Source organism: Crocodylus siamensis, chromosome 2 (assembly GCF_052110815.1).
Source record: "Crocodylus siamensis isolate JL-2025a chromosome 2, ASM5211081v1, whole genome shotgun sequence".
NCBI lineage: Eukaryota > Metazoa > Chordata > Crocodylia > Crocodylidae > Crocodylus > Crocodylus siamensis.
In genome coordinates this window covers 140,902,790-140,927,319 of record NC_143396.1, presented here as the reverse complement: position 1 = coordinate 140,927,319, position 24,530 = coordinate 140,902,790, and the positions used below count along the sequence as shown (strand labels likewise).

Sequence of the window (24,530 nt, the reverse complement as noted above, 5' to 3'; positions counted from 1 at the left end):
GAAATGACAGATACTAGATGGTGTTAGGCATTAATAAGTCAAAACTATGTTTTATTCACCACAGTAGGAAATGCTACATGAGCACCTTGTACAAGTCAGCACAGTTTAAGCAGTGCTGTTCCATAGTTGTGTTTTTTTAACAAATTTGTGGTCAGTAAACATAGTAGAAAGTGACCATTGTGAAGTATTCCTGTTAAATATCTATTCCCAGATGATCTGGGTTATAGGGTAGGGAACCAATTTGTAGCCTCTTGAGAGTCTTCAGGCATTATTGCTAAAAATACTACAAAGATAAAATCTGCTCTAGCATGCAGCAGGGTCTGGAGCTCAATGTTGCACTGTATTAGTACATGTGGGTTTATCTTTATATTTCTTTAAAAAAAACCCTATAAATAGCCTAATTTCCTTGCTAGGCTTGCAGTCTGCCTCTGTACCTTATGGGTGGTGTTGTAGGGTTTAGATAATGTTGTTCACTCACTTCAGGCTAAAGAACTTCTTTGTTGCCAGACTGTGACAAATCAAAACCACAGTATCGTGGTTTATATGTTGTATTTAACTTTGGTTATTCTGAACATACATGGTCTAACTTATTAGGGAAGTAAATTGACTTAATTTAACGTTTTCTCCTTACCCAGAAAATGATTTATTACCCGTTAGCAGAGAGAGAGGCATTTCCTTGTAAGAGCCAAAAGTCAGCTGGAGTGAGAAATGCTTTATTCACAGAATGTTTTATTTGTAAAGATGGCACACCCTGTTTATACGTTTTCAAAACTAGGTAGCTGGTAGAGTTTTCCTCTGGTAGCAATTCCCCTGTTAGGGGAGCTAAGCAACAGAAACTTTTTTACATGCTGCTTCCTCAAACTGCTCACAACTCCAGCTGACTTCACTTTGTAGGCCTCAGTCTTACTGCTCTAGGAATCCCACCTAAAATACACTGATCTCATCATCTGAACAAGTCATGTATGTCATACCTATTTAAAAAAGCAAAACACTCTTATTACCAACATAACTAACCAGGGCGAAACGGTCAATTTCATCAGCCACAGTTTAGTCTTCTAGTCACGTAAAAGTTCTAAGGAGAGGAGGGCAGGCACAGTTCACTGAAAGATGCAACAAGACTGTAATATGATTTCTCATCATCTGTTAATCCTGCATTGCCTGGTCTGATGACCACAGCCACATGCATATCTGCTTCTTCTGCAGCATTTGCCTCTAGAAAGAAGAGAGAGAATTTAGGTAACATGAAATGTGGCTCTCCAGTGCACAGACCTCCTATGCTTCTCAGCTTTAGAAGGCATCCCAAAAATTTTAACAAGATTAAAGTGAAACCAGGTCTCTCCCCATAGCAATGCAAGTACTGCAGAGAGCAACAGACTGAAAACTGCACTCTAACAGGAGTGAGTGGAAGGCAAGGGTGGTGGCATACCTACTAGTCTTCTCTGTTAAATGCCCCTTCAGAGAGGACAGGCTTGTTTGCTGTCATAGCACCAACTATCTGGTAGAGCAAGTACTAGTACATCTTACAAGGGATGTGGCCAAACTGTAGAGTCTTCAGTGACCCTAACATGACCTCAGAAGTCACTGTCCCAAAGAGCAGAACAGTTTCTCCTTGCTGAGGATTGCTACAGGCTCCTCCCCTTCCCTTAGAGCCCCATGCTCTGCCCTATTCCCCTCTCCCTCAAAACTTATTTTTGGTTAGTAGCATTCAGAGCCCAGAACTCTGCCCAAGCACTTTCCACATTCTTGTCAAGCTAAAATTCCATGCTTCATTCAGGTGAGTCTGAAGTGGTGCTTAGGCCTTTTGCATGATCCTGGCACCAGCCCAAGCCTGCTCGGGAGGCAGGAAAGAATTATTTCACACTGCCTCTTTTCCTTGCCTCCAGAGTGGGGATCATCTAGGACTGGATGGGTTTTGGTTTTTTTTTTCCTGTGAGGTGGGCAGATGCTGACTGGCTGAGGTGAGCTGCTGCTTACAAAAGCTTATGCATCTCTGATTCAGCCTATAAGGTACAAATCTACCCTGCCTACTGCCTGGTACAGGTTTAGCCAGTGTAGTGTGGAGAGGCTGCCTGCTGCCAGGACTAAGCTTATGCAAAATTACTTCCCTCTTCTGAATCCCCAATTCTTGCAGGGTTCCCAAAGGTAATGGTGTATTTTGAAGAAAAGCTATTTGTTAAGACTCACCTGGCTGATGACTCGTACACATACTGAGGAAACAGCATGCTAATTATACAGGGACTTGTTAATGGTAGTGCTAAGCATCCCTTCAGGATTTTTGTTTTGTCCTCTACTTCCCATTTTCTCTAAAGGTCTGTGGTACTGACAAATAGACCTCTGTTGCCTAATTTTAAGGCACCTTAAAACACATGAAAAGACTTGTTCTAATCCAGTGGTTCTCAGCCTTTTTAGGCTTAAAGCACCCATTGAAAAATGCCAGCTCTCAGCTTTCATAGTCAACTCCTGACTATGGAAAAATAACAGAGCAATTCTGTTGTAAAGAACTCAGACCACAGCATATCAGAATGGGTTCCTATCTGAAATCTCTAGGTTTATCTTAGGTATGCAAACACTTACACAATTCCCAATATTCTGTGGCACCCTTAATTTCATGGCACCTTAAGGTACCGTGGCACCCTGGTTGAGAATCAACATTCTAATCTGTTACTTGGGCATTATGCTGGCTTAAACCCAGATCTATATTTCTAAAAGGAAGAAACGCATGGTGAAGGGTAGGGAACTGTTCTATGTTTTTTGCAACTGACAAGTTCACTTTCACCAACCATCCACTTTGCACGTCAGAGCAACGCACAAAGTGCAGAGGATCAGGCCTACCACTCTTTTAGTTTGAGGAAATCAATGTTTCCAGTAACAGAAAACACTTGCTTCTCTTGCCTGGATTGAGATGTGTATCAAATGATGAGATGAAACTTAAAGGGGCATCCCAGTGGATGTAAGGGCTGAGCAAGGATTCTTGTAGGCCTCTCCAAGTGGCTCTTGAGGGGCTCATTACCTAATATAGCAAGTAAAGATCACATTTTATCCTGGCTGTAATGTGGGAAATGGCAGGAAAGCTCAACCTCTTACCCTGAGTGACATCAGTCAGGAAGAGAATGTTATCAGTTGAACATCCAATACTTGCTGCAATCCTCTTGTAACTCTCACTTTCTACCTTGTGACCTATCTTGGTATCGAAATGGCCGTCAAAGAGCTGAAAAGTTAAAAGAGAAGCAGCTTTGTAGGAAGATGTTATTCTAGAAACCAGAGAGAAACTGTGGCCTTAATAGGTTTCCCTCTTGTTCCCACCATGCAACTAGAAGAATTCAACATGTAGGGCTAAGCTGCATGGTTGAACAGGGGATATGATGCTGTCTGTGCTGAAATGGTAAGTATCTAGAGCTCTCCAGGTATGGAAGCCTAACCAGCAGCTTTATTTTTTAATTGCCTTTCGTTGAATATGATTAAGGCAGTACCTTTATGAGCCTTGTGAAAGTGGAGTTAGGTTTGCTGCACACCAATCCTTAGATTTCTTATGAGGTTTATTTACAGGGGTGGCTTAAGAAGGGAGGAGTCTGTCCCCAAAAAACTCTTTCAGTTGTGCTGCCTGACACTGTTTCAAATTGGTAGTGCCCTTGCTGATGGGAAGAGTGCAAAACAGGAACTGAAAAGGACAACTTAAGGACAGTCTCCCAAACTATGTATGGCCTTTGATTGACTAAGTTCAACAACTGCAGCTCAAGCTGGTTTCTCATTGTTCCACCATCTTACACTTTTCTGTAATTTGGTACAGCAGAAGAGACTAGGAATGCCTTGTACTTCAAACAGAACTGAAGGAGATCACTGCCCCACCTCTGGGAAGGGGTCATTATCCCTGTGTTGCAGATGGAGCAGCTTTAAATGAGGCTATAATCTTATCTACCTCTAGAATATCACCTTCTGTAGAGTATCCAAACAGAAGCTTCTGTGCCTCCACGCTCCCTGAAGAATAGATATACACTTTCATCCCTGCTTCCCTCCACTTTCTGATGGCAGGAACCACATCCTCAAAGACTCTGCAGAAAAAGATATTGTCATTATCTTAGTAACAACCTGCAAGGGACTGAACAAGACAAATACAGCACAGACTATGTGAAAAAGTTTCTTTCTATGACTGTTGATGTAGAAACATAATATTTGGTTGTTTTAAAGTTGCCCACTGCTTCTCCGTTGAGGAAATTACTTCAGTAGCAAACAATATACTTTACTTCAACCTTAACAAATGATCCATTTTGACAGCTGCAAAGAAAGTAGCAACAAACATGTGTTTCAGATGCCTGGCAGAGGCTCCTCTGGTCCATTACACTTAAAAGGCAGAGGGAAAAACATTCTGAACTCAACAGCCTGGTGACTTGTTTTTAGGGAAGGAGAGAGAGGGAAGAGGGTTAAGAAAAAAATGCTCAACCTTCAGGTTTTGAAGACTGTTTGTCCAGCAGAATTAATACCCTTTGCTTTACTTTCAAGCAGTTGTAGCAAGCTGTTCAGAGGTGGATTCTGCTGGAGAGAATGAACCCTTCCCATTTAAGGATCTGAACAGCTGAAGCAGGTTATGAGCAGGGAAATGAGATGATGCAGCCACAGGATCTATCAGAGCAGTGTTACAAACTATTGGGGTGAAGAAAAAGAGCCAAGGGAAAAGGACTCCTGAAGGAAGGGAAGACGTTACAGTAATTGTTCTGAGCCAGATTAATCCCCATCTTAACTCTGCAGTAGCTGAACCAGAGATGAAGCTATGCCAAATTCTATCAAGAACTGAGCATCTCAAAACAGGGTCCAGTAGAATGCTGAAGGTTGGCAATGGTGTTTTCATCTTAAGCCACCCCTGCCCCCTTGCGTGAGCCTTTCCTTGACCATCCAGCAGATGGCAGTGCAGCATCTCTGCATCAGCAAACATTCCTCCTACACAAGAGGCTCCAAGTTTCATCCTTCAGCTGGTTTCATAGTTGGATCAAGGTGCTTCATGTTGTTTCTCTTACCAAATTCACAGTTAAGAAATCAGTTAGAAGCTAACTCAACTAGCTGTTTTTTTAGCCCTGCAGAATTAGATTTGGAAGCTGTGTAAAGGGAAAAAGAAGGGGGAAGAAATAAGTAGCAATGTGTCATGCTGATAGAAGCCTCATTCTCTGCTGCATGTTTCACTGGACTGGAGCACCTATGCACTCATGGATTAGAGCCCCAGCAGGCTAGATGCTACAGAAACCCAGAAGGAGATGACACTCCCTGCCCTAAACAGCTTTATAAAGTAAGTATAAAATGAGGCAGACAAGGAACACAAGGTAACAGACTGTCCTGTTCAACACGTAAGCAGTGGCCTCAGCCCAGTGGCTGTAGCATGCTGTGTAGGTATCGCATCAGAGGAGAGTTTTAAGGAGAGATCTGGGGGATGTCTTTTCAGGAAGTGGGGGACAGAACATGAAGGCGCTTGCTTAAAATGGAAGCAGCTGCCATCAGTGATGATGGCTGCCATCATGGGCAGTGAAGCCAACAGCTGGTACTCTAGAAAATCTGAGAGAGCTAGTAGGAAGCACCAAGGCCAGGAAAGATTTTAAAAAGCAAAAGCAAGTACAGAAACATATGTCTGATGCAAAGGAGAAGCAGGAAAGGGACACAGCAACAAGCCAGGAAAATGATCTTTGCAACAGCAACTTGGGTGTTTTCACACCTGTGCCACTTAATCAGATTGCCAGGTTTTTTTACACCCACTATGCCTTGGGGTTAATAAACTACACAAGATGCAAGACAGTTTGCATCTTGGGTAGTTGCGATTGGATCTGTAGTTTGCCACTGGCTCTGGCAAAGGATCAGGGCAATCGTAAGCCCACAAGAAATAGGACCTGTGAACAGATGGAAAAGAACACTCTATTTCTGAATATCTCTGTCCACTACTCTGATAGTAACTGCATTCCCTCCTTAAATCTCCCCCAACTAGTTTTACTGCTACCATATGCTCAAAACTACTAATGTGACCCAGGAGGGTCTCCACAGGTTTTTTTTTCTTTAGAAGAATAGTCTAATATCTTGAAAGGTTTGGTTCCAGATAGCCACAAGTGGTTCAAAAACATCACACTCTTTAAAGTTAAACTGGGAGAATCACATACTTGATTTTCAACCTCCCTCTTTAAACAAAAGAATCAAGGCTTCTACCATTTACATAAGAGATTATCATCTGTGGATTCACCAAATGTTACAAGATGGCCATGCCTAATTGTGGGAGCAGAACTGTCTTGCTCTTTAGCTCCCTACCATGCATTTTCCTCCCAACTATTCCATTCCCATTGTGTCTTTCCCACTGATCCTGCAACAGTTTCTACGATCTTACCTTGTTGTTCTGCTTATTAGCAAAAAGAAGCAGAAAGCACAATATGTGAGTAGATAGATACAGCAGAACCTGGTGTACTGAGAATGAAGAAATGTTCCTTGCCCTCTTCAAAAGTTTTTCTTTCATGCTAACTGGGACAACTGCTGGAAATCCAAGGTAATTTTAAAGCATCAGTCCCAAGTTAAAAATCTCTATTGCACACAATTGATTTTAGATTTTGCATTCAGGTTGGAAGGTAGCAATGGCTGTACTTGGTTCCTTGACAAAAATATTTGATTTTGACCCCAGTACTGGGAGTTTTCCAGGCTCGTTTTTCAGATTCAGCAGTAATTTATATATATATTTTTAGACCACAACACATGGCTAAGACCTCAACATCCCTTATAGCTGCTCAGCCTCAATACATACACACAGGAGACTTTGTTTAGCAAAATATAGCCAGGGTCTCCTCCAAGGAAAAACTTCATACACAGAAGTTACTCACTCTCCCTTCACTCGTCCAGTTGTATAAGCTGCCCTCCACATGTGACCCTGCAGCTGTTTCAATGCTGTGGTTTTTCTGTCTAGAGACATCTGCCAGCGCACATTGTCTACTACAGCCTTGATAACCCGCTCTGAATCCTCTTCTCCAGTCTCAGTTTCTGGGGGAATAGGCACTACTCCAGCCAAGTTAGAATCCTCTTCAGCCTTGAAAATGCAAACCAAAAAGAAAAAGAGAGACGTGACTCCTCTCACAGCAACTGGCAATTGGAGACCTGATTTGGGATGCATTCTGAACCTCTGCATAAGTCCAGCCCTATTCAAGACTCCACTTAGACAAGCAATTAACTTCAAGCACACAGTCAATGGGGTTTATGGGGGTACCTGGTGAAGTGCTTGTGGGAATATTTACCTAGACTAGGCCTATTAATATTAACATATACTTCAACTGCAGTTTTAATGGCTCAGTTCTAATGCAATTAAGGATGCTGAGTAAGGTTGGAAAATCAGTAGTTTAATGAGGAGCATAGTCTCATTCTACATTTAACTGCTACAAACTTAAAAAACAAACAAACCTAAATGTATGTTAAGCATTTTATAACATTCAGAAAGCCACAAGAGGCGGCAGCATCATCTATGTTTTTGTCCTGGCTGTACTGCTAATTCTTTCTTGGATGAAGATTGAGGCTTTTCTGACTTGAGGTTCATCATTGACTACAAAGGGAACTTTAATTCTGACCCACTGAAGCACTTAAGTATATCCTTAACTTAGAGCACATGATCATCCCAATGGGTAGTTCCATTGCCTTCAAAACCAGGATATGCTTAACTGCTTCCCTGGCTCAGGACCGGAGTACTCAGACCTATTTGCTTAGAACTATTTCCTAAAAACATGTCTGGAACCTCCAAGAAGAGCTTTCAGAAAGAATGTTCTCAGCAAGACTAGAAGGGGCTGGGGTGGTGCGGGTGCTAAGATGCATGGTTGACAGCCCGCAGATTGCAAGTTTGAGGCCAAGCAGAAGTGCTCATAGTGAGGCCCTGTCAGATTCCAATGAATCTGCAAAATCTACTAAATACCTTGTCACAAGGACACAAAAAAGGAAGGAAGATATAGAGTGACTATATCCAACTATAGAAGAGAAAGAGACAGTTTCCAATGCTGCTTGAGTGCTTTTGCTAACATTTTGGAACTCCAGCCAGGTGGTTATACCCATCTAGATTTTTATCCAGTTTCTCCACAGCACCTCTATTGCATGTTCCACCAGTTATCAAAGGATGATGCTCCTCTGGAATCTACTCTCTAGTTGAGAACAAAAATTGAGGCAATCTGTGACCTTTAAAGAAAGGTGTTAAGTTTTACTGACTTTCGGCAATGATGGGAAGATGTGTACTAAATTCTCCTTAGATTAACCTGCAGGTGGGGATCAGCATCTATTTCAGTATGATGTTGGTCAGTGTTTGTGAATTGTAGGTACACGTGCATTAAGAATATTTGGTGACTGCATTCTATAGATCCAAAAATAAGATCACAAGGAAGGTAAGTGCTCTTCAGGGGCAATCTAAATCTTCCCATGACTTCACTTTGTATATGATGCTATTAGAGAAGTAATCATTATAACTCTGAATTCATGTAAAGGCAACAGTAGAGAATGTGGTTTCAATTACTCAACCTGTTTCCTCAGAAGGCTGACGTCCTGTTGGCACTCCTCCTCTTCCCAGTGTGCACGCAAATACTCCTGGACATTATCTCTGATGTAAGGAAACAAAGTGTCCTAGTAACGCACAACACAAAACACACACGACTCGTTTAAACTTGGTCATACACAAAGGTAAGTTTCCCTTAAAGGGACAGTGCATTTGTGATTATTTTCTTAACGCTGCTCAGCTTGTATAATCTGAGTTTTGGTGAACAGTCGTACAAAGTGAATAAAATGCTCAGTTGTTAACGGGAGCCAAACAGTAATCCTGGTAGAAGGAGAGATCCCAGTGGGAGTACAGCTCACCTTGTTCGGGGCAAGTGCCACCATTCCTCAGACAATATGAAAACATCATAGAGATGGATATTCTTTTAAAATGTACAGTGAAGAGACAAAGAAATTAAGGGGGGGAGGGGGCTAAACTACGATTTCCTACAATAAATCTTTTAAAAAAATATATATATATATTTTGCACTCTCACTGATGTGTAAAAAGCCAACAAGAAACTGAGTGATAAAACAATGAAATAGTGAAATGATCAAGTGAACTGGAAACCATGCATAATTTGCCCCCTTCCTCCCCGCTAGCCATTTTCAGTGGCAGTTATTTTAGGTGTTGTTTGTACCACTTGTGCAAGTAGGTACAAAGCTTCCTGAAAGAAATGTAATATTCAAATTGATGGTATTCCCTTGGCCCTGCTAGTGAATGCATGTGGTTTCATAATTACTTGTCATTTCTTTAATATTAACAGAGATGTCAGCTTAGAAACAGCAAGACCAATGCTAGCAAAGAACGAAAAGAAATGTCACATCTGACAGCTTAATGTATGTCTGGGGAAAATTATCTTTCCAATGGCACATGACATGACCTCTGGCTCCTGAAAGCACGAGTTCAAGGCTGACTGCTTTCATACTCAGAATTGACAAGTTACGCTATTTTTTTCAAAAGACCCCTTGTCCTTACAAACGTTATTCTAGAAATTAAATTCAACTTGTCATTTCACCTGGAGAATTAGGTATCACACAGCCTTTTAGGAAAATTTCTCAGTCACCACCTTTCAGTTTTACTTTGCAGGACTTTTTTAAAAATAAAATAAAAACAGGGTTAGAGGAAAATGTTAAAGAACTGCAGCCATCTGAGCTATTAAAGCTGAATGAAGTCAGTCTTCAAATTATGTGTTTGTTAAGAGTACCTCCAAGAAGCCCTGGTCAGGAGCTGTGGACAGAACGGCCTTTGGAAGGGAGTGACACCCAGGGAGATTTAAGACTAAGCCAGTCTTTAAAGAAAAGGCCTCATGGATTGCATCTGTTTCCTTGAATCACTTCATTCCTTTTCCAGGCCCAGCCTCCTGTCCTAGATAACATATCCCCACTTAACCCTTCCCTGTTCTTTTCTCCTATTTCAACTTTTGTAGTTCTAATCTAGTGTTTTTAGCCAGGGTGCTGCTGCATCTTGGGGTGTCTTATGATCCTTCCATGGGTGTTGTGAGGTGCCACACAACATAGTTAGCTGCTCAAACATGATTCACAAGATAAATCCAGAGATTTAAAATAGGAATCCATGGTGTTATAACATTCTGACCTGTTGTGGTCTGAATTCTTTGCAATGGAGGAATTGCTGTATTTTTCTGCAGTTAAAAAGCATGTGAAAAGTAGGCACTGGTATTTTCTGAGGGGTTACTTGAGTCTATCAAGGGGAGCTCTGAGTTTACTGAGGGTGCCTCAAATCTAAAGAGGTTGAGAACCACTGTTCTAATTCCTCAGTCCCAGCCCAAGCTACCTGCAACCTTCCTCTATCACAGTGCCTTTTACTGGTCTTGGAAGATTAGTTGGGACTCCATTTGTTTCCTAACTTAACTACAGAACTGCTTCACAAGTTACTTTTCTCAAGTCAGGCTCTTAGGTGAGACCTGACTTGCTCTTGTGCAGGAAAGGAACGTGAACTGGGCTTAGTCAGTAGAGAAGGCTAATTGCAACCAAGGGACAAACAGCAAGTAAACGATCAATGCCTTATGATATCTCTAGAGAAGCAGCACTGTCCTAGTAAACCAAGATATTGAGTCAATAAGCACACAGGTGGGGAGCGGGGACTGTGCAGGACACAGCATTGAATAATTAGAACTTGCAGGTTTATTCACCAAGTGAACAAAATGGCCCAGCCTGCTAGAAAAGCACGTTAATTGACTGAATAACTGGTGATCAAGATCTGAAAGTAGTTAAGTGACACACATGAGATTTTTTTTTTTAAAAGGGCTGTTGCCTCTTCTTTGTAAGCAGAAGCAGTTAGCAACTGTCAAAGTTTGGTGAGTGGAGTCTGGTCTAATTTTACTGCTGAACATCTTGTATGGTGGTGAGTGGACAGCTGAATGTATCAGAGTTGTTTTGTGACTAACCAGGCATGGCTTCTTTTGAAGACATCCTTTTCCTAAAGTGCTGTACGGTTACTGGAAGTTTTAAAAAAGGCATTAAAAGATGCACTAAAAAGAACCTTCCCTCTTAAACTGTTCAGCTCTTTAGTATCTGGAGATACTTTAGTATTCTCCAATCACTACAGTCTCTCATGATTGTCAAGAAAGGAATTTGTAATAGTAAATATTGGAGCTATTTAAAAAAAACAAAACCAAACCAACTAAACTGTTCAGTCTTTTATTATAAAAGGGGAAAAATAAACATAAAGCCTATGATTATATTTTTATGTCACCCTTAGGGTTGTCATTTAGACAACTGCTGCTGATTTCATTTTGTAGTTCTCCTGTTTCAGCTAAGAAGAGTTCAGCTGTAGATACTGATCAGAAAATTCTCTTTGGAGGTAAGAGGGAGAAATTTTCTGAGCTCTAACTAAAAAAGGGGAGAAACTTGAAAAAACACATTTCGCTCAACTAAAAAGATTAGAGAAAACAAGTTCTTGTTTGGATAATTTTTGCTCTTGAAAGCCCTCTGTAAATGACAGAATTGTTGAATAGTCAGTTGTTTCATTCTAATCAATTTCCCTTGTTCCTACAAAATAAGAGGGAGAGTGAGGAAGATAAAAGAATATATTCAAAAGCTCAAAAAAACTGTAAACTACGTTCCCTTGGACACTGGTGAAATGTGATAATTTGAGCTTTTTACTAATTACAATAACTCATCTAAAAAAAAAAAGGCTAAATTTCAAGCTGATGCTTTTTTGAAACAGTGTGGGGAAATTTAGGATAAGCACCATCTAAGATGCGTATATCCAAAATAGCTGATTTGTTGTTTATGTAGCCCCACAGCAAGTGAGGCTCAACTTTTCTTTTTGACATTTTTTCGCTTTTATGGTATAAAGAATAAATGGAGAAAAACCAACGTAGTATTTGTCTTCCCAAGTCTGCAAACAGCCTGAAACTGCACTAGAGAGAGGTGAAGTTTCTTCATCCCATTTATCCTGTTGGGCCAGAACCTGTGTGCTATTGATGACGACACAGGAAGGTTGATACTGACTATATTAGCTGGTCAACCTGTGGCATGGGAAACCTTCTGTGTATGACACATGGCAGATCAGGGAGAGCAGTGAAAGATAGAGCAGGGAACAGAAAGCAAAGCAGCAGGTCAGGCAGGAGAAGGGGACTGAAGTGGCACTGGGGGAGGATGTGGGGCTTAGTTTGTGGCATGCCTGCCAAAAAAGTTGGGTCTCCCTGGATTATATCATTGCCTATTGCTTTTGCAAGTGAAATGGGTTGGAATTTGCTCATGGATTGGGAAGGAGGGGTGAGTTGCTGTGGGGAAGAAGACAAGAGAAAAGATGCCCCTTATATTATTCATGAGAACAGGGGAACAAAAGACCAAGAATTGCAGCACTCATAGAAAATTAGGAGGTCATCTAGTCTAACCCCCTGCTCAAAGCAGGACTATCCCAAACTAGGTAATTCCATCCAGTCCAATCTTGAATGTAAAAATGGTTTTCCCACTGAATGAGTGGTAATGAATAGGGCAATCTTTTAGAAATAAAATAAGTACAAGTCTAAAGTTTTTTCATAAAAAAACAATTTTCCCTTGATCTTTAGGCAAACCTCCCACGAACATCAAAGAGAGGTCTGCTGTAAATGGAGGGTAGATATGAATCCATATCTTGCCCCCATAAACATCAATTTAAAATGGAGTTCTGTCTTTTCCACACAACGCATCTGACATTTTAAAAATAGGGTGTGCAAAAACCGTAAATCCTTGGAATGAGCTGAATTTCTATGTGTATGGATTTCAAGGCTCCTTCCTCATGAGACAGATGACAGGAGATTAGAATACCCTGTACATGAAAAGAGTTTGATGTATAAAATAAATGAGGTAGAACAGATTAATTATATCAGCAGCTGAGAATGTGGAAGGAAAATTAAGGAGACTACAAGCAAACTGTTGTGAAGTCTGTAATGGCTTGTGATGAGATGTACTTCAATAAAATGCCATTAACAATTCAAACTGCTTAATAAAATTCTCTTTGAAGAGTTCAGCTGAAGCCACAGAAAAGTTCTCTGACAAATCGTTATAGCAACCAGCTACAGATTAGAGAGAAATGTGGAACCCAGCAAGTTGAACTGAACAACAAGTTGATGTGTGACTACCATTCTGAAGAGAGGCATCTTAGACCTGTTAAAGAAAACGAATATTAACGGTTATAAAAGAAGGTTGTACTGAAGACCACTGTAGGTACTGTGCAGGGTGTATTTATTGGGTTTTAGAAGTACAAACATTAGCCCAGGAAGTAAGCCATTTAAAAGAAGTATTGGTAATCTGTTAGTTCAAGGTCATAAATATGTTGCAACCATTTGGAAAAGGGCACAACTGGAAGAAAGAATGGCTGGAAGAAGACATAATTAACAGTTCTTGAAAGCTATGCTGATATGTCCTCTGTTACTCTGAACAGCAGCAAGTTTGTTAGGGTAATTCTTGCTTTCTTGAAGGGAAAATTATGTTTCAGAAAGTGATCTCTTTCTGAAAAATGGCATAATAGATGTTTAATTAATGTGAACAGCTGTCTGTGGTGCCTTCACAATCTAACCAGAGTTTGTAACCAGTTAATTGTACTTCCAGGTTGTGCTGGTGTGGTTAACACTTTTTAACAGTAACCATCATGTTTCACCCTTCCTAGCGGCCTGACCTAGAACAAGCTATCTTCTGGTGACTATTTCATAAGTTATTTTGCTTTGTTGTTGTGGATCCCTAACAGGCTTATCCCAGGTCTTCCTGCATTCTAACTCTGTGCGCTACAGGGCACCACTAATGTACCCAGTACAATGGTAGTGCTGCTCTTCCTGTGCAGTTTGGGTGTACCCTCCATTTAGGGGCATTATGGAAGAGTGTGGTAGGGCATAGGCCTTTTAAGACTTTGGAAGGTGCAGCTAGCCCTGCTTACTGCTGAAGATATAGGTGGAGGGGGATCAGGCTGCTGGGCAGATCCTCAGCTGGGAGCATTAAAGAAAGGCTAGCTGAAAGAGGGAAGGGGGTGTTTGTTAAAGATGGACAACCTGAAAAGAGAAAAGTCATAACTTCCTTTGCTGAGGAGAACTTTGAATAGGAGTCAGGAACTGCTGTAGGACAGCAGGATTTGGAAGCAGCAAGGTCCAGGGTTTTTTTTTTGTCCAGTTGAAAATGTAATAAATTAGAATTGAGCAAGTGGGGAAAAATACTTGGCTACTATTTGGGACCTCTGCGGAAACAGTAAAATAGCAAACTGGGTGAATGAATAAGATAAACTTCTGAATGTATTTATAATTTTCATTATACTAAGTTTTTGTGGAAATTGGGACTTGCTTTAAAGATTCTAGTTATGATGAGTCAGTTAATGAGATAAGAAGATGTAAGAATGTTTGGCCCCTGGCAGACATTACACTTAAGACATGATTAACCAGTTAATCATGTCTTCAGTAGTAATCTAGCCATGTATCATGCAATGAATGAATGGCAAGATACAAAGGGGGAAACAAGCCACAAAATTATTTTACAGAATGTGTGAGATGATATTATGGCTGGTTTCCATCCTACTTTATACTGAACATGTGATAGGGTCCCCGCCATGCAGCCTGATGTCAGCTGTGTGGTGGGGTTGTGGGACCAGCTCCAAGGCTGGGATTGCCAATCGGCTGATTGTCAGTCTCAGCCCCAGGATCGTATCAGATCCAGTTCAAGATCAGGGAATTTGTGTGTGTGTGGGGGGGGGACTGTATTAACGGCCACTGCTCCCCGGTGCTATATTTCCTGACTTGTGGAGATCCCTGCGGGCCTCATGCAATGGCTCTGTAGGCCATAGGTTGAATACCCCTGTTCTAGAAGGTTAAGTGACCCACTGGCATGCTAAACTACACATTTTTGACTGAAAAGCTACTAGGTAAAGCAAGTTAACCAGAGCAGTAGTATCCCAAACTATTCAATCTGTCATTGCCCACAGGTCCTCTTCTTATGCAGTCTTAAAATAATGTTGTCTATACAAAAGGAGAACCACACTTGCCAGCTGTGAAGTGGACAGGAGTCTGACAGACTAGGGAATGAGACAATTAACTCATTTGAAATAAGTCACCCAACTGTTGTTGGAAGATTAAATTTTTAGGGCTGTTCTGTTCCGGGTGGGATGTAACCTGACAAATCAGAGATGGGACACTTTAATATCCAATGAGAGACATAAATAAAAATAGTCAGAACGGACGATCTAATGGCCTATTTTGACTTAATATTCCATGACTCAGTCCACCATGACCCACGATTTTAATCTAGCATTTCCAAAATTTAAAAGCTGAACCTCATTTCGGGAAAGAAGTCAATTTGTGCCCTCCACATTACTAATACGCCCACATCTTAGTTTTTAAATTGCTTGCCCAATATATCACTTCTTTTCCAGTTACTCTTCAGAGACAACTCTCCATCTTTTATGTAAAATACAGTATAAATCTTCATACTACTCTTCTCCATTTTACATTATTGGCATCTATGCTAGCACCAGTTAAAAAATGAAGTCAGTTCACAATGAAGAAAGAAGCTCTCAGAAGACTCAAATGAATATTGCAGCTTCAGATACACTTGCATAATGTTTGGAAGGTTATCTCTGCATCCACAGCCTCTTAAAAGACTTAAGTTAAAAATTAGTAACTGAAAACAGAAAACAATCTTTTGCATGTCACAATGTAGGAAATACTAACTCAAGTAATTCAGGTATACCTCTCACAAGTCACACCCAGTTATAAAAATCCATGCAAGTTATTCTTGAAACATTTTTGCCCTAGCATATACAATAAGTAGTTTGTTTAAAGTGACATTTTAAAACTATCTGCTTTTAAAAGGTTTATGCAGTTTCCTATGTTAGTATAAACCCTTTTAGCACAAATGCAGTTATACCAATAAAAAAAAGATTTTTTGTTAGTAAAACATGCAACACCAAGTGGGTTTTGCCATCCAAGACAGCTATACCATTTTAAAGAAAGTGCATTCCTATCAGTGACCAACATAGCTATGTTAGCAGAACTTAAATATAGGCCACACCTAATAAAGATTAGTAGCTGCCTGCAGTAATAGCTACCTTAAAAAGTCAACATCTTGAGTCTTTTGATGTTGATCATCTATATAAAAAAATCACAATTACAAAAGGAAAACATCTAGTTGATCGTAAAATCCCAAAATTCAATATATGAAATGGGTTTATTTTGTCTTAAATAGTGGCCTGCGAGATAAGCAGCAAAGGACTGCTGAAATTTGTTTTTCCATTCTAAAATAATTTAGCATTGTAGTTTACGGTGGTTAAACTGTCTTTTCATTACCGAAACAGCAAACAGGAACGTTCACCATCTTGCCTGGTTGAAAATTAGTATTCAGGTATATTAAGAAAAAATTCTCATAAGCAAACTCTTGCCCTTTTTGCCAAATAGAGGTGGGTTTTTACTTGTTATAAGAACTGTTATACAATTAAAGTGATGTATGTTCCATTAAGCTGCTTTGGGCAATAATCATGAATGTAATGGCACTGTTTTGCATTCATATCATTCATAACAACTTTATTTATTTTTTTTGGCCAAGTAACACTTGCAAATTATAATGTTGCTTCATGTGCTTTCATGCCTGTCAGGAACAATCAAAATAAAATCCTCACCTTGCACATGAAGGATTATTTCATGTTTAACTCATTTTTTACAGATATCAATATTTTGAGAACTGGCTGGACATAATGGGAGAGTACAATGTGTGTAGGAGTTCCTTACGTAGGTCCAAAGTGATCTATAGTTCGTGCTAGCACTGTGTTCAGAAACGTATTTAAAAGGCCACGCGGTAAACTAGTATGAATGTCCATTCTTTTTTATAGTCTGTAGTCATGTATATATTTTTCTGGCTCTCAGATTAAAAGAATTATGCAAGTCACACATTTTAAAAGACTGTTTCTGTTGTGTAGGATTTTTATAATATTCACCCCTAATCACTTAACTTTTTTATTTGCAACCCCCACCCTGCTTTTCTCTGTGTTGGGCCGTGACAGCGCTTACTAGCCAATCAGGCTATGCCTCGGGCACCTCTCTCTAAGTGACCTGGTTTCTCCAATAATTGATGCGAGTAGATCACATCCAAGCATACATGCCTGCCACGTGTGCCAGACTGCATTTATATGAGTGTGTGCCAGAGCCAATGAGGCTTAAAAGGTCGGAGATGGTTACAGGCTTTTGCAGGCTGGTACTGAAAACTGCGGCTGTTTTAGGCTGGGAAGAAGAGAGAGGAGAACGGCAGATGCAGAGGCCTCTTCAGTGGCTGTTTCTCTCTGCATTTCAATCTACAGCATGGGGTAGGGTGGCAGCATGTCAGCAACACCAGCAAGGAGTCACATAACAAGGGGAGGCAAGAGACAGACCCACACATGCACGCTGTGCAAAGTAGGCAGTCCCACACACAGATGCCCTCCCTACACGCGCATAGTGTGCAAGCTAGACAGCCCTGCACACACGCACCGTATAACCTAGAGACAGACACACAGACCCCCCTCTACACACATTGTGTAAACTAGAAACAACCCCCCCACCCATGCTGAGCAAGCTAGACACGTGTGTGTGTGCATACACACACACTGTGCAAGCCAGACAGATCCACATGCAGGTCCTTCCCCCCCCCCCCACACACACACTGTGCAAACTAGACACATGCAGGCTGTGGAAGGGTAAGCTAGAGGCAGGCCCATACACACATGGTGCAAGCATGAGACACTTTCTCCCACACCCACACCATGTGCAAATCAGATACAGACCCACACATCCAGCCACATATAGTGTGCAAGCTAGACAAACCAACACACACACACTGGACACAGTCCCCCCCGCAAGCTAGAGATGCCCCACAGCCCCACACACTGTACAACAGACAGCTGCACAGTCCCACACAGCCAGGGTGTGAGCTAGACAGACCACTGCTGTAAGTTTTACACACACACACACACACACACACACACCTCTGTCACACTCACACACGCGTTGTGCTAGCTAGGGACACCCCCCCCCCAGCGCCGTATCACTCACACAAACGCATGTGTGTAAAGCTGGCAAAGATTTTTTCCACCTGTGTAGTTGCTCTAATAAAACACATCGCATTTACCCAAAGAACACGGCGTAGCGCTTCCGCGTGAGCTCCAGACAAGACCCCTCCCCCCGCTGCACTCGCTATCCAAGCGGACGTGCTCGCAGCCCGGCCCCACGCAGCAACCCGAGTGCTCCCGGCCCCGGCCCACCTTGACAAAGGCGATAGGCGTGGTGGTGCCTTCGATGTCCAGCAGGACGGCGCGGACCGCGGCCGGCACGGACAGTACCCCCATGGCCCCGCCCGCTCTGCGCTAAGCTGCGAGGCGCCCACTGCTGCGGCAATTGCGCGCGAGGCAGACGCGGAACGAGCGGAGCCGGCGAGCGGAGAAGCAGCGGGCCGGGCCACTGCTACGGCGATTGGCTGGATGGGAGGAGCGGGCGGGGCTTTTCTGGCACCCTGCGGCGCGAGGCCTGGAGCTGGGGCTAGAAGTTGGTGCGAGGCTTAGCACGAAGATGGGGAGGAGGGGGCGCGAGCCGCTGCGGGACAGGCGAGCCAGCAGGCAGCTGGCCACGTGAGTGGGGTGGGCGGTGCCGATTGGCTACACGGGACTAGAAGGCGGGGTTTCGCTGACATCTGCGCCCGCGGGGCGGGGCAGTGCGGCTGCAGCGGGCGGGGCTGCTGAGTGCACCAAGCGCAGGGGGGCGGGAGCGCGATTACATAACCAGAGGCCCCTCCAGCCCTGAGGTGGGCGCAGCCGCTGTCGCTCTCCTCTCACGTAGGGCTACAGAAGGCTTCGCGTGGGCCGGCCCCGTGCCCGGGGGCTCCAGTCGGAGCGGCCCGCAGGTCTTTCACTTGCTCCGCGCTGCTTCCCCCTCCCGGCCCATAACTGACTGGCCGTGCCGCCACAGTTCTGCGCTTCCCCCCGGCTGCCCACAGGGGGCGCTGCGGCTCGCGCCCTGTTGCGCCGCGCTGATTGGCTGCCGTTAAGGGTATATAAAGCCGGCGCAGGCGGGGCCCGGATCTCTTCCGCCGCCATTTTCTCCGCCGCTCGGGGCTCTGGCTGCGCGGCGCCTCCTCTCTCTGCTACTGCGTGTCGGTCCCTGCCTGCCCGCCATGGAGGACGTGACCGAGGTGAGTGGCGGTGGCGGCTCGGAGGACTTCGCCGAGGGCTCCAAGATCAACGCCAGCAAGAACCAGCAGGATGATGGGTGCGTGCGGCCTCGGGGTGGGGGCGCTTTGTCACGGGCCGGGCCGGGCCGGGCCGGGGTGGGGGTGGGCGATCCCCTCCCCCACTCTGGCTGGGGGGGCTCTTTGTGCCTTAGCCCGTTGACCTGGCTTCCGAGGGGCGGGGCCACGACGTGCCAATCACTGCCCCTGACGTCAGCTGCAACCTATTGGGGCACGGCAGGCCGCCCCCTCCCCCTCCCGGAAGGGGGCGGGGCGAGCGCGTTTTCTGAGCTACGCTGGGGGCACGTGAGCGCACACGGGTAGGGCACGGGCCTGCACTGCTTTCCTCGCAGTGTTGGTGCGCAGGGGAGCCCCTATACCTGTGAGAGTGCCAAAAACACTGACAGCTTCCACTTGGAACATGTTGGTGTGCCAGGGGTGGGCACCAAGCAAGCTGTAAGGAGTCTGATCCTTTTTGCTGCAGCAGCAGTGCAAGCACTTTCCCCATTGTCTGACTGGAAGCATGCGTGCCAAGCAGCATACCTTCCTGTGCCACACTGGTACTTGTGCTGGGAGTTGCATGCCCCAGGGTTATAGCCTTGCTTGGGATTGTCTATCATCATGCCCCCCAGTGTCTGGTGTCAGTCCTGCCCCTTCATCTAAGTAGGTCTCATGGGTATAGCAGGCAGCCTCAAGCTCTGAAGATGGGGTGGATGCATCCAGTGGTATGTTGCTGGCTCTAGTATGGCTGGAGGAATTACCACATAGGCTTGGGTCTTTCCAAACTTGATATTTTCCAAGCTTACCTTTCTTCTCTTTTTCTTTAGCAAAATGTTTATTGGAGGCCTGAGCTGGGACACAAGTAAGAAAGATCTGACTGAATACCTTTCTCGTTTTGGAGAGGTCGTAGACTGCACAATTAAAACAGATCCAGTAACTGGGCGGTCAAGGGGATTTGGGTTTGTGCTCTTCAAAGATGCTGCCAGTGTTGAGAAGGTATGTGCTGTCAGTTTAGGGACCCTAAGACTTAATTTTGTCGCTTCTGAACTTTCTGAAAATTTTCTTGGGTATTGTCTTTTTAGGTTCTGGAGCTTAAGGAACACAAGTTGGATGGCAAGTTAATAGACCCCAAAAGAGCAAAAGCTCTGAAGGGAAAAGAGCCACCCAAAAAAGTATTTGTTGGTGGGCTGAGTCCAGACACATCTGAAGAACAAATTAAGGAGTACTTTGGTGCTTTTGGAGAGGTACAGTATGATTGCTCTAGAGTCTCTTTTAATAACATGATCAATATTAATAAGTTTGATAACTTGTTTTAAGTTTCAGGAGAGAGAGGATAATCTGTGCTTTCCATGAAATGATGGTTTTCATAAGTTTTAATAAGCCAGCAATATCTAGAATGAGGTACAGTAGTTTAAATTAACCATGGTACTTGTGGTGTATCTCATGAAGTGATGCAAGGGTGTTTTTTGGTGGTTTTTTCCTTGCCGCCTCCTCTGCTCCCCAACATACATATGGGTTCCACTAGAATTCCCACACTTCAGTGTAATAAGTTTGTTCTGTTTTCAGCTATATAAATAGAAGTTAAATGGATTTTGGTTTTAATTTAAACTATATTATTGGCATGGATGTTTCTCTACTCGAGAGACTACAGTGAGTTAGTGTAAAAAAAAAAAAAGATGCACTTCAAATCTTGATTATTATTATTATTATTTTCAGATTGAAAACATTGAGCTTCCCATGGATACAAAGACTAATGAAAGAAGAGGTTTCTGTTTCATCACCTATACAGATGAAGAGCCAGTAAAGAAATTATTGGAAAGCAGATACCACCAAATTGGTTCTGGAAAGGTATGGATATTTTTGGTCCAACTGACAAAGCTTTCAAGTAACAATTGTTGTACTGGACAGGCATTCTTAGTTTTATGTGGTTTTTAGCTGCATGCAAATGCCAAGAACTTTCCTGTCTTCATTCCAGTGCGAGATCAAAGTAGCACAGCCCAAAGAAGTATACAGACAGCAGCAACAGCAACAAAAAGGAGGAAAAGGAGCTTCATCTGGTGGACGAGGTGGTGGCAGAGGCCGCGGCAGGGGTACGTTTGTTGGAAATTGTATTGCTTTCTAAATGCTTCAATGTATAGTTGTTTAGGGCTCTTCTCCATGCTTGGTTTTAGTTTGTTAGGTTGCTCCAAAACAAACATGAGCAGGGTAAACAAGGTGTGGAAACTAAACTTCCTGGGACTCAAGTTGACTTTTAAATTTATAAAAGCTAATTTAGGTTGTTTTCACAGCTACTCAAATGTGAACTGAAGACTTGATTACTTGTGTTGAGATCTATATGAGTGCAAATTTCTGAATTTAGTGGTGGTTCCTTTTAAAAGGTATAGTTACAAAATAAAGGTAGATGGTATCTTCAGAGTTTTATCCGTGGTGATCCAGGTAATGTGGAAAGGGGGTAATAATGATCTGTTGATGGGTGGGGGGGGAATGTTTCCAATTACACACAATGTATATGAATGTTGGGACAAGAGTTGTCTTGCCAGCGTTTTTGGGTTTTGGGGTTTTTTTATGAATAGGACAGTGTGCCATCTCTCCACTCTTTCAGCAGTTTAACCAAAGTCACCAACATTTGCAACTTATGTGACACTTGAAGCAAGGTGTTTTGGAATATTGCATATTTTTTGTGCTGCTCATGTGCTTGCAAAAGCATTAGATGCTTTGCAAAGTGACAGGACTCTTCCACATAGCCATTACAGATCAGAGCTACATTTTGTTGTTGTTGTAGTAGATTGCTTGCTACTTTTCTTGGGAGGGATAGAATGTAGGAAGGGGAACTACAGTGTATAATTGCTGTACTTCTTTAGGTCAGGGACAAAGCTGGAATCAAGGATTTAATAACTACTATGATCAAGGGTATGGCAACTACAACAGTACTTACAGTGATCAAAACTACAGTGGTTATGGTGGATATGATTATCCTGGGTACAACTATGGAAACTATAGCTATGGACCAGGATATACAGATTACAGTGGTAAGTAAATTGTAATAATTATTTGCGTGTGACAGAAAAAATAAAAGTACTGTGCATGGAAGCTTGTGCTTCTAACTCTCTTAATTCAGACATATTTTTAAAATTTTTTTCCATTCTCTTTATAGGTCAGCAAAGCACATACGGAAAGGCATCCCGAGGTGGCGGCAATCACCAAAACAATTACCAGCCATATTAAAGCAGTACTTGAAGCAGCAGGTGTGTATATAAGGGCAAGGACCACTTCAGTTTCTTTAATCTAATTTAAAGATCAATAGACAAATGAAAATAGTACCGCCTTTTCTTGTGTAGCTTGACTTCTTTGTTTAACTAAACTTTGTTAACTTTTTTAATACCCTTTTTTAAAAAACTCCGCTTTGCCTAAAGTGTCTATAGATCTTTAATTTTGTAAAAAATGTGACTTCATCTTCTTTAGTATGTCAGAAAAACTTAAGAGTTTTTCTGTTTTGTGTACCAGGTGATCTAGAGGAATAATTAAACTTTTATTAGAAGTATTAACAGGTAAAGTACTGAAATGGGTACAACTTAAGGAAAACAGGAATGTTGTCTTCTAACTCTGACATTATACCTTGTTTGTACCCGCCAGCGGGAACTTCATTGCAGGCCGTGTGTCACCCTGACCACGTCTCTCTGGGGTCGCACGTTGCAGGCAGAGCGCAAGGCATACACCAGAAAACGCTGTCCTGTGGTATGGTCTCTTCCAACTTCATGTACCAGCGTAAAGATTAAAGTGGAAAACTTCAGACTTTGGCTTCTTTTTTAATCTTTTTGAAGATTAAGTGTCTTAACTTAAATGGTTTTTTACAGGAGTTAAAGTACATAAATGCCTTTACAGCTTAATCATTTTGGTCTTCTGTTTAGTGTTGTATTTCAATTGTGGAACCTCATTTTAAGTGTGCATTCTTTAAGATTTAATGCTTGCTTTTTTCTTTTTATAGCCAATAGTGAAATCTGCAAACCAAAACGAACTTTTAAATCTGGAAAAATATTAAAGATCATATGCACATAGCCTGCTATAATTGGATACATCTGACAGTGTGTTCACACAGTTGTTAGTCACCTGAGAGCTTTTACAATTTAATGGTTTTATTGGCATTATTTCCAGTGGAAAAGTACACAAACAGCCTAATAATAATGCAATGTAAGAACTGCTAACTTTAATTTGAACATGCATTGCGTTGGAATGAGTTCCTAAATGGGCTGGACTGCTGTATGGGGGATAAAAAATTACTGGGTACCCAGAAACATTCAGTACTACCTTTTTTAAATTAAATATGCATATGATCTTTAACAATGAAGAAAGGAATAAATAGAGGACTTAAAGCAGTTCATGAAAATGGACCTTTTAACGATTCTTGTAAAACTTGCACAGATCTGATATTTATTTTGTCTTGGTTTTTAGGTGGAGAAGATGATACAGCAAAGCCATCTTGCAGAAAATCGAGACTGAATGGAGGGTGGTCTTCGTGACGAGATGACTATTTTGTAAAAGACTTTTTAGTGTAGACACAATTGTGTCCAACTGTACATAGCGGCTGACTAGTTTTTCTTTATGGCTTTTATTTTGTCCTTTTGCCATTCGTGTTATGACACAATGTGGATTTGTGTTTATACAAAATTTATTTGTATAATTTCATGTTTATTGATTCTCTAATAAATGCTTACTTATGTGATTTGTCTTCCTATGTCAGCACCACTTTATTTCAAGGTACTACTCATAAGAATCCAATGGAGATTAAGTTTTTTCCAGAGGATTAATGATAATGTTTGAATAAAGATGATCTCCCCTTCTACAAGTGCCTTCAACATCCTCTGGGCACTAACTTACTCTGCATACCCTGAGCTTAGTTGTCCTTTTAAAAAAAACAAACAAACAAAAAAAACCCTAAGACTTACTGAAATTAGTCATTTACAGCTATTTTACAGTTTGAAAAAAATAAAATGGTTATGAAGTAAATCTTATAATCTTCCATACACAAGAGACAGACAGACTTTTACCTGGAAAAAGTCCTTATCCAAAGTTTCATAACAGAAGTAGAACTAGTATTGCTTTCACAGCCCTGTCTTGATCTTCTTTTGAGAACTTTATTTGCTGGAAAACTAACCAGTGTTGGGGAAAGAGGATGGAGGTGGATATGCATGTGTTTTTCCCCTAATGAATTCTGATAAGGTCTGAAAAATAGTGTGTCAGAATAAGCCACTAAGCCCGATTTGTGGGAAGTTTAATTGGTTCAAGGGGCAAGAAAGAAAATCACTCCTAGCAATGCATCAACTTCCTAGAGTAAAAGGAGTT

At 42.2% G+C, this 24,530-nt stretch overlaps 2 protein-coding genes across 3 annotated transcripts; one reads left to right on the top strand and one right to left on the bottom strand.

Moving 5' to 3' along the window:
• Positions 1–34: 34 nt before the first annotated feature.
• Positions 35–18,581, bottom strand: ENOPH1 (enolase-phosphatase 1). The gene is made up of 6 exons (XM_090036926.1): positions 18,232–18,581; positions 8,503–8,604; positions 6,837–7,039; positions 3,917–4,049; positions 3,085–3,208; positions 35–1,212 (listed from the first exon to the last, which is right to left on the bottom strand). The coding sequence occupies exons 1-6, from the start codon at positions 18,313–18,315 to the stop codon at positions 1,073–1,075; spliced, it is 786 nt and encodes a 261-aa protein (XP_089893052.1). The 5' UTR covers positions 18,316–18,581; the 3' UTR covers positions 35–1,072.
• Positions 18,582–18,966: 385 nt separating this feature from the next.
• HNRNPDL (heterogeneous nuclear ribonucleoprotein D like) lies at positions 18,967–23,916 on the top strand. Of its 2 annotated transcripts, XR_016440851.1 has the most exons (9): positions 18,967–19,231; positions 20,018–20,186; positions 20,273–20,434; positions 20,907–21,038; positions 21,166–21,280; positions 22,052–22,219; positions 22,345–22,435; positions 22,824–22,925; positions 23,640–23,916. XR_016440851.1 is itself a non-coding variant. In XM_090036925.1 (8 exons), the coding sequence occupies exons 1-7, from the start codon at positions 19,137–19,139 to the stop codon at positions 22,413–22,415; spliced, it is 912 nt and encodes a 303-aa protein (XP_089893051.1). In that variant the 5' UTR covers positions 18,972–19,136; the 3' UTR covers positions 22,416–22,435; positions 23,640–23,916. The 2 variants fall into 2 exon arrangements, 1 of the variants encoding a protein (XP_089893051.1); XM_090036925.1 differs by lacking the exon at positions 22,824–22,925 and having other exon boundaries at positions 18,972–19,231.
• The last annotated feature ends 614 nt before the right edge of the window (positions 23,917–24,530 follow it).

What these genes read in the sequence shown, in the direction of transcription:
- ENOPH1 (XM_090036926.1), bottom strand. Translation starts at nt 18,315, where the DNA reads ATGGGGGTACTGTCCGTGCCGGCCGCGGTCCGCGCCGTCCTGCTGGAC. An exon ending in TCAGCCTTCTGAGGAAACAG is followed by an intron (nt 7,040 to 8,502) that starts GTTGAGTAATTG and finishes TGCATTTTCAAG; the next exon opens with GCTGAAGAGGATTCTAACTT. An exon ending in ACTGGACGAGTGAAGGGAGA is followed by an intron (nt 4,050 to 6,836) that starts GTGAGTAACTTC and finishes CTTTTTCTGCAG; the next exon opens with AGTCTTTGAGGATGTGGTTC.
- HNRNPDL (XM_090036925.1), top strand. Translation starts at nt 19,137, where the DNA reads ATGGAGGACGTGACCGAGGTGAGTGGCGGTGGCGGCTCGGAGGACTTC. An exon ending in ACTTTGGTGCTTTTGGAGAG is followed by an intron (nt 20,435 to 20,906) that starts GTACAGTATGAT and finishes TATTATTTTCAG; the next exon opens with ATTGAAAACATTGAGCTTCC. An exon ending in ACCAAATTGGTTCTGGAAAG is followed by an intron (nt 21,039 to 21,165) that starts GTATGGATATTT and finishes TCTTCATTCCAG; the next exon opens with TGCGAGATCAAAGTAGCACA.